Source organism: Schistocerca gregaria, chromosome 3 (genome assembly GCF_023897955.1).
Source record: "Schistocerca gregaria isolate iqSchGreg1 chromosome 3, iqSchGreg1.2, whole genome shotgun sequence".
NCBI classification, from domain to species: Eukaryota; Metazoa; Arthropoda; class Insecta; order Orthoptera; family Acrididae; genus Schistocerca; species Schistocerca gregaria.
In genome coordinates this window covers 536,526,569-536,543,077 of record NC_064922.1, presented here as the reverse complement: position 1 = coordinate 536,543,077, position 16,509 = coordinate 536,526,569, and the positions used below count along the sequence as shown (strand labels likewise).

The following is a 16,509-nucleotide window of genomic DNA, read 5'->3' as shown; positions in this document are numbered from 1 at the left end:
CCTTTTATAAACAAGTGAGTGGCTGATAAATGTACTTTCACTATGCTTTCTACCACAGCACGAATACGTCTTGAATATTGTGAACTGCAGCGTAAAACTGTATTATACACACTGCTTCCCACCAATGGACTGTTCACAGGTGCACCAGGGAAGGTGGGGGGAATCAGACAAATCTAAATCCTCCATATGGCTGTACTGGGATCTGAAGCTGACATCCCAAATACATATTTCTGTGTAATATATAGTGCATCTTAATAAGCATATCTGTTTCACAACATTGATCTCCATCTGTTTTTTTTTTTTTCTTTGTCCTGCAGGTGACTTACACTTTACCATTTTCAATGCCTAAATTCAGTGCATATAGTGGGATGTGTTATCAATAATGTTATTGCTTTTCAAACATCTCCAGAAATAACAAAAATTATGATAGTTCATATATTTATTTTCAATTAATAAAGATTGCAACATCCACCCACAAATGTATATCACTTTTGTTTTCACAACATTACATTACAAATAATACAAATCTCACATCCACAAGACTACTACATATATATTTATAAATAAAAATAGCTGCCCATAAAGAGTAAAATCTAGCACATCTGTCTGTATCAAATCTTGATATTTTAGTACAAAAGCCTTATCCTATGAAAATTATCAAAAAAGAGGGGAAATAAAATCTGTGCGAAAGAGAAAATGCAAAGGAGACAGATATATCAGGTCTCGGGTCAAGAGGTGAAGAAGAGATAACAAACACAAATAGCTACTATCAGCCAACACACACACACAGAACTGAAATGACAGTGGACAGAAAAAAGTGAAAAAGAATCTGTGAAAATGTTAGATGAAACACATTATTAAGACCTGAAAGAAGTCGAAATAGAGAAAGAGGAAACATAAATAGAAGATGGGGATGGTACTTACTGGAGAGAAGAGAGAATAAAGGGGCAGTCTCAAAAGAAGACAAAGTAAATATGAAAGAGAGATATAATCCTTGTTCTTTTTAAGTCCATTAAGACTTGCACCGCATGGTAAAAAGAACTTTAGTTTAGAACTTTAAAAGTGGTGAACAGTACCATGGTAGATTTATTTAAAGTGTAGTGCTTTCAAAACTTTAATTAATATCATACATAACTGGCAGCATAATTGCACTCCTAAACTCCATCCCAAGTTAGGTACAAACTCCTTAGTTTACAGGTTTTTCTTTTTTGTTTAGACTTTGCTTAAGACTTCCCGTTCTCTTGGCCACTAAAATATTACATATCAAGTAGTTTATAACATTATACAATTATTTTTCCATAGAGAGCAATTGTTTTCAGCTTTGTACCTCTCTGTTTTTCACACATTTTAAGCTACTGTTTCTTCACACGACTAAGCTTTTCTAAAAAGGTGTTGTGGTTCTTCACAGTAGCAAGTAGGCCTGCAGTGTTTTCAGCTTGACTGCCCCATGAATAATCTATTGATTCATTACTTAACGTTGTCATTTGTCCACCAAGGGCTTTGATAACAGCATTTCCAGCACAAATGTCCCATTTATTTATGGCAGTGGTGTGAACATATGCGTCAAAATTTCCAGTAGCCACTTGTAATGACTTGTAACCTGCAACATATTTCTCTGTGATTAATATACAGCAGCATGCTGGAAGAAGCATTACAAGACAGAAAATATTACACTCATATTCCTAACATCTGTTTTACAAGCAGTTAAGATGTACCTACAAGGCTATAAATTACCCATTTCTACTTCAATCTACAAACTTAACAAATTACACTGGTTTACAATTGCCCAGTGAAAGTGGTTTATTCTAAATAGATTTATAATGAGAAATTATAATCTGAAAACATAATTTTGTTGACAGGACTATTTTGTGTGCAGTTTGTAGGAATTGAGACTTTTGATAGATGTTGTGGTGTTTTGTTTTACAATGAAAACGAAATGCCTACTGTCTCAGCTGCATACACCAGCTTAATTAAAGAGGGTTACAAGATCTTGGAGGAATATGCTAAATTCATTGCAATATAATGGAAAAAGAAAACTATGAGGTAACTTCAACAGCTACACCATTAGGAATGTAGTAAGGTTACAAGAAACTATGCACATTTGTTTTGCAAGTGAACAATTGTGACCAGTAATCTCCCTATAAGAAAGAGAACTGAATTGAGCAGTAATGGAAAGTGGATGAAAAATGTGCAATGTGATAGCCTGGTTGCTCATGAACATGTACTTCCTTACCCCGTTCACACAAAATTTGGCTATTAAAACCAACTCATAAAAAACCACTGGTGCAACAGGCACAGCATTTGCACAACTTGCTGCCAAATTCCCTCATGTCTAAACTGCATAGATGTAACAAGTTGTTTTTGTGGATCCTGGAATTAAGGAGCTCTAGATGAATGGCATTTTGGAGCACAGTAAACTCCATATGAAAGAATGCATATATGGTGTGTTTAAATAAGTAACAGATGACTTTGTCAGTTGAAGAAGAAGAAGAAGAAGAAGAAGAAGAAGAAGTAACATCTGTTACAAAATCTATTATAAAAAGGCACAATGAAAGAAAGTTTGTACCTCATATGTTAGTGGATTATTTTTGCAGGATAATTTCTGACAAGAAAGATGCTTAATGCAAGATAAAAGAGTGGCGGCTCAATTGCCTGTCAAAATTAGTTTTCAAGAAATGCTATTATGAAGATATTATTGTCACAACATGGAACTGCTGTAACAAGTATATTTCAAATGACATGTGTGGAACTGTGTTTCTCTCTCTCTCTCTCTCTCTCTCTCTCTCTCTCTCTCTCTCTCTCTTTTTTTTTTGGGGGGGGGGGGGTCTTGCTCTTGGTGGTTGGTTCCTATTTTAGCTAGGAATGATGGGTAAAAAGTTTTTGCTTTAGTCCAGAGCAGTGGCCATTGTATATCCATTCAACCGTGTGTCTTACTGTAGCTATGTTACAGTACATTAAGCAAGGTTTGAAGGATGAACCAGTGCTAGCAATCAGGCAAACTGTGCAAAAGATGTTAATTAGTCTGAAATTAATGCTCAGCTAATGGCACCATTTGTATGTGTACCATTCAGATTTCAAATGCAAATATGTGCAAACAACAAGTTTTCTGGCAGCTTTTTGCAGTGTACCACTTCCATACTTTAGACTAGTATGAATTGGTTCAAACATTGCACGAACATAGATAAATGGATGAAGTCAAAACTATTTTTTTTAAATCCAATAATCTCTATCCATTGTCAGGATATGATGGTGTAACATCGAGGTAAATGTAGCATGTAAAATCCATTGTTTGCACAAATTGAATGCATGGTTAATGGTTTAAAGTGATTTGAATCACTTAAGACCAGGGCTTCCCAACATGTGGTCCGCGGACACCTTAGGGGTCCGCCGGCTCTTTCTAGGGGGTCCGCAGCCACCTTTCACCAAATTGTGTAAAATAATGAGTAAAATCATTGAATAAAAATGTGAAAATCAAATTCATCACAATTTTTTCATGTGTAAAACATGTGTACTTTTACTTCAGGTCGTATTCCCAAGCAGTCTTTGCGGTTCCTAAGTGAGAACGCATACACAGTTTAGTGGCGGTGAATGCGGCTTCTCTGATCGATTGTTTCTCAACAGTACGGGGGTCGTTTGTGCACCAGCTCAAGGCGCTAGATGCACTGGAACCTTTTATGCATCCGCGGAGAGAGCTTTGTCGACCAATCACAGTGCTCGCTGGCATGTATGCGGCTCCAGGCATCATTAAATGATGAACTTGCTTTGTCAGTGCACTACCTATTTCATAAGTTGATTTTTGACCAGTTTATTACTTGTAACTTGGAGAAGCTCCAAAGACTATTGATACCGAGACTATTGATAGTGATTCTGTCAACGTGCACTATCGATCTTCCCTTCATGAAGCTAGTGTAGGCGCACTGCGAACATTATAGGAATAATGAGTCACCATCACCACGTTGCTGGACCATCTGTTACTGCTCCTTTTGATTTCTAGGCAGTCTGTGTGTCTTGGACCTGCTGACTGTACATGTTTTGTTTATAAGTGCATTTCATCATTCACCAAGGCTTCCAAAAGAAAATGTGTTGTGTTATCATTAGTGGATAAACTAAAAATTATACAGCAAAGGAGTTACAAGTAAACAGCTGGCTGAGATGTTCAGAATTGCACAAGTAATGACTTCAGGCATCAGAAGGAGCAAACCTATACTTTTAAACTTTTTGTTAGTGCTTGAAAACTACGATGGGCATTCTTCAAGAAAATAATGAAGACAGCAACAAACAAAAATGTAGATGATGCTATTTTCAAGTGGTTTTACAATAATATTCTATGCGAAACAATTCTGGGTCTAATTCTTTGTGAGAAAGCTAAGATCTTAACTCAGAAGCTTGACTGTTCATCCTTCAAAGTATGTACGGGCTGGCTAAGAAATTTTAAAAACAGGCACAGTGTCCATGAATTAGATTTAAGTAGCGAGAAGTTATCAACAAGGCTGCAGAAAATTTTAATAAAAAATTTGAAGTTGTACAAAATTCAGGATCATAGGAGTCTGCTACAACACATGAAACTGGACTTGTTTGGAAAGCCCTATATAACTCCACCTTAGCATTTAAAAATGAGTGTAGTGCTCCAGGACATAAAGCTAGTACAGACCGTGCTACAATACTTACCTTAGCAAACTGTACGGGAAGCCACAAAATACCCCTTCTGTTGATAGGGAAGTCAAAAGCCAAGAGCATTTCAAAATGTGAAAAAGCTTCCATTGTTTACTGAGTGGTACAAAAAAATTTTCATCCCTGAAGTGAAAAATCAACAAAAATCTCTGGGAAAAGAAGGCAGTAAAGTAATTCAGACTGTTGATGATGCAGCAACTAAGCCCACTGGAGAATTGTTGGAAAGAGGGAATGGCCAGCTTACAACAATCTTTTTACGGCCAAACATCATAGGCTTGTTGCAACCACTGGACCAATCTGCTATCGAAACCATGAAATACCATTAAAGAAGGCAACTTTTAAGGAAACATTTGGTAGAGAGCGAAGAAAAAGAAGGTGTGTTGGGTACCAATATTAAAAAAAAAAAAAAAAAAAAAAAAAAAAAAAAAATTTTTTTTGAAAGACTGTGCTTACATAGGGGTGCAAGCTCGGAGCTTGGTTAAAGCAGTCACATTAAGATGCATGTGAAACAAGTTGAAAGGCATACCAAATGAAGAAGAGAAGGAAAAGGAGAAAAAGGAAAAAGAAACTCAAGAAAAGGAAATGGAAGTGACAGGAGAAGGTGAGGATGACTTGTCACTTGAGGAGTTAAGAAACATTCTTTTGAAAATTCCTGATGTCCCGAAGTCAGTAGTGTGTGATTTGTCAGATCCTGGGTTTCATATTCTAAATAATGATGAACTTATTGAAAGCATGAGAGAAGAAAGTGTTGAGCAAGATGACTTTAATGTTGAAGTTGTAGCAGACATGGGACCATCACATAGTGAAGTGTTTGCCTGACTTGAAACTGCGTTGAAGTGGATGGAGCATCAGCTCGAGTGTGATCATATGCAACTTCTCGATGTCAACCTGCTGTGTGACTTGGCTACCTGAAAATGGATGCTGACAGTCGAACTGCTTATTTTGACCAAAATGTTCAGCAAGCAATGTCTTTCAGCACCTGTACTGTACAGTTCGCTATATAACATGCACGTCAAAGTGTTGCATTTTCATATTAATTAATTAAAACTTCTTTTTCTTTAAAAATATTTTTCCTCCCCAGTACTGTACATACAATATGTAATTACTGCAATTAAAATTTGCATATCCTTTTTTCAAAATGCACCAAATTATCTGAATTTTTGACTATCTGAATGGGCCCATTTCCAATTAATTCGGTTAATGGGCGTTCCACAGTACTTCGACTTTACACTATCATATCTCAACAATGGATAAAGATCATTGGATTTAAAAAATCATTTTAACTTTATCCATTTACCTACATTCATGCAAAGTTTGAACCGATTCATACAAGATGATTTTTTAATACACTCACATTAACCTCCAACACATGAAAGGTGGGACAGTGCAGGAGTAGATGAGCTGACAGTGGAAACGATTAAGGCACCTGGAACCAAATGGTTACATCGGATGCTGGAGGGTGTTACAAAAAGTGTACAAAGTGCTGGCTGATGGGAAAAAAGGAATTATAATACAATTGTTTAAAAAAAGGAAGAAAAAAGAAATACACTAACCACCGAAGAATCACACTGCTCTCACATTGTCAGTGGAAAAGATATAGAAAAGAGACTGAGGAAAACCCTAGAATGTCAATTTGAGGAACAACAGCATAGATTACAAACTAAAGGGGAATGATAGATCTCATTTTCCTCTTCATCAGTTAAAGAGAAGAATTGAAGGAAAGGAAAGGACCTAATCGTAGCATATTACAGTGTGCCAATGGGGACAATATGAGAATGTTTGAGAAAACATAATGGTCCTAATTCATTAACTAAAGAAGCAGATAATGTATGGAGGTTGTGAAAGCATTGTACAAGTAGGAGGTGGAAGAACAGAGAGAGGTGTTCAGCAAGGCACTTTGCTTTCCCCATTAGTCTTCGTTACACTTATGGACACAATCATAAAAAAATCAAGACAGTAGAAAAAGAAGATCTCAGCACTTTTGCATTTTCTGATGACATTGCCATTTGGGGAGAGATGGAAATGGGAGGTTCAGAGGAGACTAGTTTACTGGAATAAAAGATTTCAAGAATTCAAGTTGACTGTGAGTAAGAGCAAGACAGTGACAAGGAAGATGGTTTGGACACCCACAACTAGTAACATTGTAAGGTAATGGGGGATAATATGGCCATACAGCAGTTTTGCTGGCACTGGAAGTATCAGCTATGGAAAAAAATGGATGGGATGTGAAAATCACAAAGACAAGTCATATATTTTTAGACTCATCTTTCCATGATAAAGAGAAGGCAACAATCAGCAGTTTCAGATGGTTTAAATTACTTGGTTACATAACTGAATATAATTACTGTACATGACTTTGCACTTAAGTAAAAAATGTAGGGTGTGCTTGTAATGAGTCCTTGGATCATTGAAATAGAAGTCATGTGAAAACGAGCTCTTCCAAGTAGTTTGTAATTTAAATTTAAAGCACAGCAGCAAAAATATGTTGGGCTGGTGTAATTCAATCAAAATGTTTTATAGTAGAGTTAAGTTATAAAGATGTTTAGAACAACTGCAAAGTAAGTCATTATTTTATTAAGAAGACACCATTCAGTTTCGATCTTTGCAGTGCCAGACAAGTATTTGTATGTGTCATATTTCGTGTAAAGACGTCAATAAATGAAGTGAGAGGGTGAAATTGTGTCAAAACATGGCATTATTTCTAATTATGTAAATCCGATAGCATGTCATAAATTAGTTCTAATTTTAATTTTCCATACTGAAGAATAAAAGTATGTATTAACTACAGAGTGAAAATAGTGTAATGCAAAATAGACATGAAAATACTTGTTTTGTGTTTTGATGAGGGTTGTAGTTCCATAGCATAGTGCAATTTTCTTTTAATTGCAACGAATTATAAAATTTTGTGGTGATAAATGTGTGTAAAATTATATAATGTATTTAGGTTTAAGTATTTAAATCTTATAAAAATTGCAAACGAATTGTGGCCATGTTTAGGAATTATTTTGATTAATGTAGTGTCACGTGACCTGACTCAGGACTGGGGATACGAGCACGAAGTGAGGTCTTTGTTGGTTGTCTGTTGTGGTGGTAAGCTTGGAGCGGCAAAGTGCCGCAAGTGTAAGCATGGATGCCGGTGTAAGAAAATAAACTGTGAAGGAACAATGTGAAAGTGTGTAGGTGCGAGACAGTAAACCATGCGTACAAACTCCATCGATTATTATTTATCCAGATTGGATTTATTTGTGAGCTTTAATATGCATGGCCACAAAGTTAGAATTTTTTTCTTTTTTTTTTGTTTCAATCTGAAATTGTATAGTGCACCTCATTTTGCACAAGGTTGTGGTATAGACAATTGGGTATTCAGATCAATGCTGTTCAAAGGCTAGCCAATATATGACTCATTATTAGGGGTGCAAATGCAACCCATCACTACCATCCCACTTCGCAGATGAGCCACAAGTAAAATAGGTAGTGAATGAACCCGAGTACAGTTGCAACATCATACTGGAAGGAGAGAATGTTGAATGTGTGGAAGGTTTTAGTTATCTGGGTACTGTCTTTCAAGTGATGGAAGCGCCCAATTAGAAGATTTAAATAGAGTAACAAAAGGACCCAGCTTCTTTCCACCAACTATGAAACCTAATCTGGAACAATGGAGTTCCTCTAAGAGCTAAACAAACCATATATAAAACATATCTCTTGCCAGTCACGACATATAGTCTGGAGATATATACTATATATATCTGTCCGGGTTCTCTACATAAATGATCTTTTGGATAGGGTGGATAGCAATGTGCGGCTGTTTGCTGATGATGCTTTGGTGTACGGGAAGGTGTCGTCAGTGGGTGATTGTAGGAGGATACAAGATGACTTGGACAGGATTTGTGATTGGTGTACAGAATGACAGCTAACTCTAAAAATAGATAAATGTAAATTAATGCTGATGAATAGGAAAAAGAATCCCATAATGTTTGAATACTCCATTAGTAGTGTAGCGCTTGACACAGTCACGTCAATTAAATATTTGGGCGTAATGTTGCAGAGCGATATGAAGTGGGACAAGCATGTAATGGCACTTGTGGGGAAGGTGGATAGTAGTCTTCGGTTCATTGGCAGGATTTTGGGAAGATGTGGTTTGTCTGTAAAGGAGACTACATATAAAACACTAATACAACCTATTCTTGAGTACTGCTCGAGCATTTGGGATCCCTATCAGGTTGGATTGAGGGAGGACATAGAAACAATTCAGAGGTGGGCTGCTAGATTTGTTACTGGTAGGTTTGATCATCACGCGGGTGTTGCGGGGGTGCTTCAGGATCTCGGGTGGGGGATCTCTGGAGGAGGAGGGGGGGCATTGTTTTCGTGAATTGCTGCTGGCGAGGTTTGGGGAGCCGGCGTTTGAGGCTGGCTGCAGTACAATTTTACTGCCGCCAACTTACATTTCGCGGAAAGACCACAAGGATAGGATAAGAGAGATTAGGGCTCGTACAGAGGCATATAGGCAGTCATTTTTCCCTTGTTCTATTTGGGAATGGAACAGGGAGAGAAGATGCTAGCTGTGGTACGAGGTACCCTCTGCCACGCACCGTATGGTGGATTGCGGAGTATGTATGTAGATGTAGATATAAGAGAGAAGAGATGAAATACAAGCATATGAAATAACATATCTGGGGTCATTCCTTCAAAAACCCAGGGGGGAGAGAAGGGGGGTGGGGGAGGGAGGGAGTCAGGAATGAATTTGTAATGAGAGATCTCCAGGTGACCTTGACCAGGGAGGAAAGAATGAGTGCTGCGAGACTGAAGTGGTTTGGTCATATGAGGTAAATGGACCTGACTAACTCCATGTCAGTATTTGGAGGTGGATGTAACTGAGCGGCCTACAGTTGAGCTGTTGTAAGAAGATCCCCGACAGGTTGCAGTGTGCTGCATGCAGTAGCTCCATATGCCTACTGCAACCATTCACATCATACGATTTTGTGTATGTCTCTATAATAATGCCTCGATGCTGCCACAGTGCTACATCCTTGTGCACTTCATAGTTGAAAGCTGGCAACAGCATTACTAGCTGTCAGGGATCAACTTACATCGATTCAACTACAGGTTTGAGTTTTAACACTCAAAGGACAGCCAGCATCAAAATGTATTTATCTGGAAATAGATTTGAGAATTAAACTGAGTGTTTGATACCAAATAACATCACTAAAGCAAATCGCAAAAAATGGTCAGACAGTTGGGAGCTGGGCAGGCCAGTACCTGTCTTTTGAAGAGGAATATTCTAATATAGCTGAAAGAAACAAATAAAAATAGATAACACCACACACTGCTTTCTTTTTTACTAGAAGTAAGAGGAATTGGGGAAGTTGTACGGGAGAACGGGGATGAGTATTCTCAGAACATTGAACATATTCAGTAAAGAGTCACAGTTTTGTTTGGCCTTTGAGAGAAACTGAACTGACAGACACTTAAAGATAGACAAAAACTATTCTGAAAAAGCCTACTTACAAAGTTTCAAGAACCAGCTTTAAATGATAATCTAGAAATGTATTGCTCCTGAAGGGACTGCAGCGAGGACAAGATTGGTTTAATTACAGGGTGCAAAGAGGTGTTTAAACTATCATTCTTCCCATATTTTGTATGTGAACAGAACAGACAGATGCCTTAGTAACTGGTACAATGGGAAATATCCTCAGCCGTGCACTTCAAAATAGTAGTCAGAGTATCGACGCAGAACCAGGGATAAGAATGACTCACATAATATTGAGAGGAATCGGGCCACGGATAAAGGAAAGCCACACTGGTGAGAGTATACAACAAATAAGGTACACCATATGTCTTTGTAATTTCTACCCTATGTCACCTATGGTCAGCTCCTGTTGCCCTCCTCACCCCGACAATGCTCTTGTGAAACCATACGAGACAATCTGATCACCATTCCTACCTCAATGTTCTTGACCCTGCAACATTCTCTGCAGTACATGCTTCCACTGCCATTACCAGCCTCATCACTGACAAAATATACAATGTTAAATGTAGTTCCATATGCAATACTACTCAAGTTGTTTACTAGCTGACATGTGCAGCTTTCTACATGGGGATGGATCACCACAAAACTGGCACAATGCCTGAACAGACACCTGACTATGGCAGGTGTTCCAACAGTACCCCACGAGGCATGGGTGCCTGCAAGAACCCATCAGCTTGCCCATAAGCAGGCACAAGTTGTATACGCAACCAACCAGGTGGATCTGCTTTACCGTATTATGCCCACATGAGCCACTTGGTCAGGCCTGCCCGTGGGAGATCAATCGTGCAATACAATCGCTTAGGCTAGGACCAACTGACTGACTACCCACACAACAGGTATTCGTCCACTGCTGGTAGCAGCCTGGTCTAAGGGGTATCTAGTACAGAGTTGCTGAGCACTCATTACAGTCAAACTCTAGAGACACAAATGAATTTATTTTGTTCAAATTTACTATGGACTATGTTACACATGAACCGCCCCAGGAACCATAGACCTTGCCGTTGGTGGGGAGGCTTGCGTGCCTCAGCGATACAGATAGCCATACCATAGGTGCAACCACAATGGAAGGGTATCTGTTGAGAGGCCAGACAAACGTGTGGTTCCTGAAGAGGGGCAGCAGCCTTTTCAGTAGTTGCAGGAGCAACAGTCTGGATGATTGATAGATCTGGCCTTGTAACACTAACCAAAACCGCCTTGCTGTGCTGGTACTGCGAACGGCTGAAAGCAAGGGGAAACCATGGCTGTAATTTTTCACGAGGGCATGCAGCTATACTGTATGATTAAATGATGATGGGGTCTTCTTGGGTAAAATATTCCGGAGGTAAAATAGTCCCCCATTTGGACCTCCGGACGGGGACTACTCAAGAGGACGTCATTATCAGGAGAAAGAAAACTGGCGTTCTACAGATCGGAGCGTGGAATGTCAGATCCCTTAATCGGGCAGGTAGGTTAGAAAATTTAAAAAGGGAAATGGATAGGTCAAAGTTAGATATAGTGGGAATTAGTGAAGTTCGGTGGCAGCAGGAACAAGACTTCTGGTCGGGTGAATACAGGGTTATAAACACAAAATCAAATAGGGGTAATGCAGCAGTTGGTTTAATAATGAATAAAAAAATATGAGTGCGGTTAAGCTACTACAAACAGCATAGTGAACGCATTATTGTGGCCAAGATAGATACGAAGCCCATGCCTACCACAGTAGTACAAGTTTATATGCCAACTAGCTCTGCAGATGACGAAGAAATTGAAGAAATGTAATTATTCAGATAGTGAAGGGAGACAAAAATTTAATAGTCATGGGTGACTGGAATTCGGTAGTAGGAAAAGGGAGAGAAGGAAACACAGTAGGTGAATATGGATTGAGGCTAAGAAATGAAAGGGGAAGCCGCCTGATAGAATTTTGCATAGAGCACAACTTAATCATAGCTAACACTTGGTTCAAGAATCATAAAAGAAGGTTGTATACATGGAAGAAGCCTGGAGATACTGACAGGTTTAAGATAGAGATTTAGGAACCAGGTTTTAAATTGTAGGACATTTCCAGGGGCAGATGTGGACTCTGACCACAATCTATTGGTTATGACCTGTAGATTAAAACTGAAGAAACTGCAAAAATGTGGGAATTTAAGGAGATGGGACCTGGGCAAACTGAAAGAACCAGAGGTTGTATAGAGTTTCAGAGAGAGCATAAGGGAACAATTGGCAAGAATGGGGGAAAGAAATACAGTAGAAGAAGAATGGGTAGCTTTGAGAGATTACGTAGTGAAGGCAGCAGAGGAGGTAGTAGGTAAAAAGAAGAGGGCTAGTAGAAAGCCTTGGGTAACAGAAGAAATATTGAATTTAATCGATGAAAGGAGAAAATATAAAAATGCAGTAAATGAAGCACGCAAAAAGAAATACAAACATCTCGAAAATGAGATCGACAGGAAGTGAAAAATGGCTAAGCAAAGATGGCTAGAGGACAAATGTAAGGATGTCGAGGGTTATCTCACTAGGGTTAAGATAGATACTGCCTACAGGAAAATTAAAGAGACCTTTGGAGAAAAGAGAACCACTTGTATGAATATCAAGAGCTCAGGTGGAAACCCAGTTCTAAGCAAAAAAGGAAAAGCAGAAAGGTGGAGGGAGTATATAGAGGGCCTATACAAGGGCAATGTACTTGAGGACGATATTGTGAAGATGAAATGGAAGATACGATACTGCATGAAGAGAGTGACAGAGCGCTGAAAGACCTGAGTCGAAACAAGGCCCCGGGAGTAGACAACATTCCATTAGAACTACTGATGGCCTTGGGAGAGCCAGTCCTGACAAAACTGTACCATCTGCTGAGCAAGATGTAGGAGACATGCAAAATACCCTCAGACTTCAAGAAGAATATAATAATTCCAATCACAAAGAAAGCAGGTGCTGACAGATGTGAAAATTACCGAACAATCAGTTTAATAAGTCACAGATGCAAAACACTAACGCGTATTCTCTACAGACGAATGGAAAAACTGATAGAAGCAGACCTCGGGGAAGATCAGTTTGGATTCCTTAGAAATATTGGAACATGTGAGGCAATACTGACCATACGACTTATCTTAGAAGCTAGATTAAGGAAAGGCAAACCTACGTTTCTAGCATTTGTAGACTTAGAGAAAGCTTTTGACAATGTTGACTGGAATACTCTCTTTCAATTCCTGAAGGTGGCAGGGGTAAAATACAGGGAGCGAAAGGCTATTTACAATTTGTACAGAAATCAGATGGCAGTTATAAGAGTCGAGGCGCACGAAAGGGAAGCAGTGGTTGGCAAGGGAGTGAGACAGGGTTGTAGCCTATCCCCGATGTTTGCAATCTGTATATTGAGCAAGCAGTGAAGGAAACAAAAGAAAAATTTGGAGTAGGTATTAAAATCCATGGAGAAGGAATAAAAACTTTGAGGTTCGCCGATGACATTGTAATTCTGTCGGAGACAGCAAAGGACTTGGAAGAGAAGTTGAACGTAATTGGAGGTTATAAGATGAACATCAACAAAAGCAAAACGAGTATAATGGAATGTAATTGAATTAAGTTGGGTGATGCTGAGGGAATTAGATTAGGAAATGAGACACTTAAAATAGTAAATGAGCAAAGTAACTGATGATGGTCGAAGTAGAGAGGATATAAAATGTAGACTGGCAACGGCAAGGAAAGCGTTTCTGAAGAAGAGAAATGTGTTAGATCGAGTATAGATTTAAGTGTCAGGAAGTCGTTTCTGAAAGTATTTGTATGGAGCGTAGCCATCTATGGAAGTGAAACATGGACGATAACTAGTTTGGACAAGAAGAGAATAGAAGCTTTCAAAATGTGGTGCTACAGAAGAATGCTGAAGATTAGATGGATAGATCATATAACTAATGAGGAGGTATTGAATAGGATTGGGAAGGAGAGAAGTTTGTGGCAGAACTTAACTTGAAGAAGGGATCAGTTGGTAGGACATGTTCTAAGGCATCAAGGGATTACCAATTTAGCATTGGAGGGTAGCGTGGAGGGTAAAAATCGTAGAGGGAGACCAAGAGATGAATACACTAAACAGATACAGAAGGATGTAGGTTGCAGTAGGTACTGGGAGATGAAGAAGCTTGCACAGGTTAGAGTAGCATGGAGAGATGCATCAAACCAGTCTCAGGACTGAAGACCACAAAAAACAACAACAACAACAGCAACATGTTACACATCAATCATATCTAATTTTTATTCTTGAGTTCTATCCAATATTTCTCCATTTTTCGTGAGTGGGCCTCACTGCGCTTCTGCAATCAAGCAGTTTCCAAAATCTTCTAGCATTTGTGGCCTTTGAAATATCTTTTTTGTTAATGATACTCCTGTATTTTACAGTATTATTTTTGCCATTGGTACTATTACATGTTATTATGTTGTTTATTGCTTCTGGTATGATGTTAATTTCTGTAAATATATTCCTTTGCTTCTTTCAGCCAGTTAATTTTGGTCTTTCAATCTATATGTATCCAAGATGATTTGATCTATTTTCTATGGAGTTGTTTTGATGTTCCCATATAGGTTTAGTCCTCTCTTGTTAAAGAATGTTGTGAGATTTTCAATTTTCTCATACAGTCCTTCAACTGGTCATAATTTGTATTCTTGATATTCTTTCTTAAACCCCCTGAACTTGTCTCTCCTTTAATTTCATGCTCTTTAGCAGACACTTCTTTTTAACGGGATATATTCAACTATATACAGACTTCACTTTCTGGTTTTATCACTGGATTGTAGTGCCTGAGTTTTATGATGAAATTAGTTTTTCGTTACAAATATTTTAGTAAAACTGGTATACCATTTACATCTTTTTTGCTCTTCCCTGTAATCCAGTAGTTGATAGCCCAGCTGGGGTTATCCATTTCCCCTATGTATTTAAATTGCTCCGTACACTCATTATTCATTAGCTGATAGCCCTGCTTCTGTTATCATTTCCCTACATATTTAAATTTCTGTACACACTTAGCATCCATTACCTCATATACTATCATTGTCCTCTACTCTCACAAATGCCAAGTCAAGTCACAAGTTGTTTCTTCTACAACACTAACTCAGTTCTGGCTTTTCATAAAGGAATCTATATTATAATATATTCATTGCAAACCCCAATGACGACTCATGGATGCCGAGTTTACATCTATGTATTAAGATATATTAGTCATACAAGAAAGCAAAGTATCTGATAGAAACTGTAATGGTGAAATGAAGTAGTTAAAAAGAATATACGTCAAAATTAGCTCCAAACACAAAGACACTGTCTTTATAGCATCAGTGACAAATAAACATATTTCCTGAATGGGTAATGTAACTGAACCAAACATAAAATATTATTGCAAATACTGAATATCTAAAGATAGTAAAGCTTTCAGAGAGAATTCATATCTCTTTGTTAGACTTATGTCAAGAACATGCAGACTGCAACTACAAATACAAAAGAAAGTAAAAGTAACTTTGAACTCTGGTGAAAAATATAAGGAAAGGGGTGTCTTCCCCCTTAAGTTGAGGGAGTTGAAGACCCAATAATCCAACTTCACCTTCCCTTATTTTTTCATCACCCTTATTAGAACAAACTGTAACTCAAAACTTATGATTCAAGGTCTATAAAAAAAAAAAAAACCTTAAGCTTAATTCCTATGTGAATAAATACCTGCTCCTCCAGCTTCAACAATTTTAGCATCATTTCCAAATGCCAAATGTGTAATGTTCTTTGTATTTCCAGTGTGAGATCGAGAAATAATTATCTTGTTCAAATTATTCTGGAATTTAAATAAAACATTAATAATAAAGCCTTGAAAAAGAGGATGAAATGTTTGGTGAATGTTTCTGTACTTACATCAGGAACATATTTAATGTTGGAAGATGTTCCTTTCCCAACCCAACCCCAGTACGTGTTCGGCTCCTGCTCAAAAGGTTTGTGGATAATACCCAAGATGGGTTTCCCCTTCACAGCAACACATATCATTGTTGTCACATACTGTAACAAATTTTCTGCAAAATAAACATACAAAATAAAGAAAGCTTGTACATGGGATAAGTTCACATAGTAATACAAAAAACCAACAAATATAACATCTGTCTGTCATGAAAATCTCCTATCAGACGTACCAATAACAGTACAATGTTGTTCACGTAAAAACAAGTGAACAGACCCCCTCCCCAGACACATGTGCACAGAAACCTAAAACAGATCAATTTTTAAATCTCTGCATTAAAATAAGGCCATAAATTTACAGCAGATACTGATGGCCGATAGCATGGTAAACTATATGTGGTTAAAGAAAGTGCCATTGAAT

At 38.1% G+C, this 16,509-nt stretch overlaps 1 protein-coding gene across 1 annotated transcript in view; it reads right to left on the bottom strand.

Moving 5' to 3' along the window:
• Positions 1-421: 421 nt before the first annotated feature.
• Positions 422-16,509, bottom strand: part of LOC126356298 (putative inositol monophosphatase 3) — a 41,052-nt gene continuing 24,964 nt past the window's right edge. The window contains exons 3-5 of the mRNA XM_050007221.1: positions 16,050-16,204; positions 15,864-15,972; positions 422-1,600 (exon numbers count right to left, since the gene is read on the bottom strand). Of these exons, the coding sequence (XP_049863178.1) occupies positions 1,353-1,600; positions 15,864-15,972; positions 16,050-16,204 (512 nt within the window). The 3' untranslated portion in view covers positions 422-1,352. The remainder of the gene's footprint in view (positions 1,601-15,863; positions 15,973-16,049; positions 16,205-16,509) is intronic.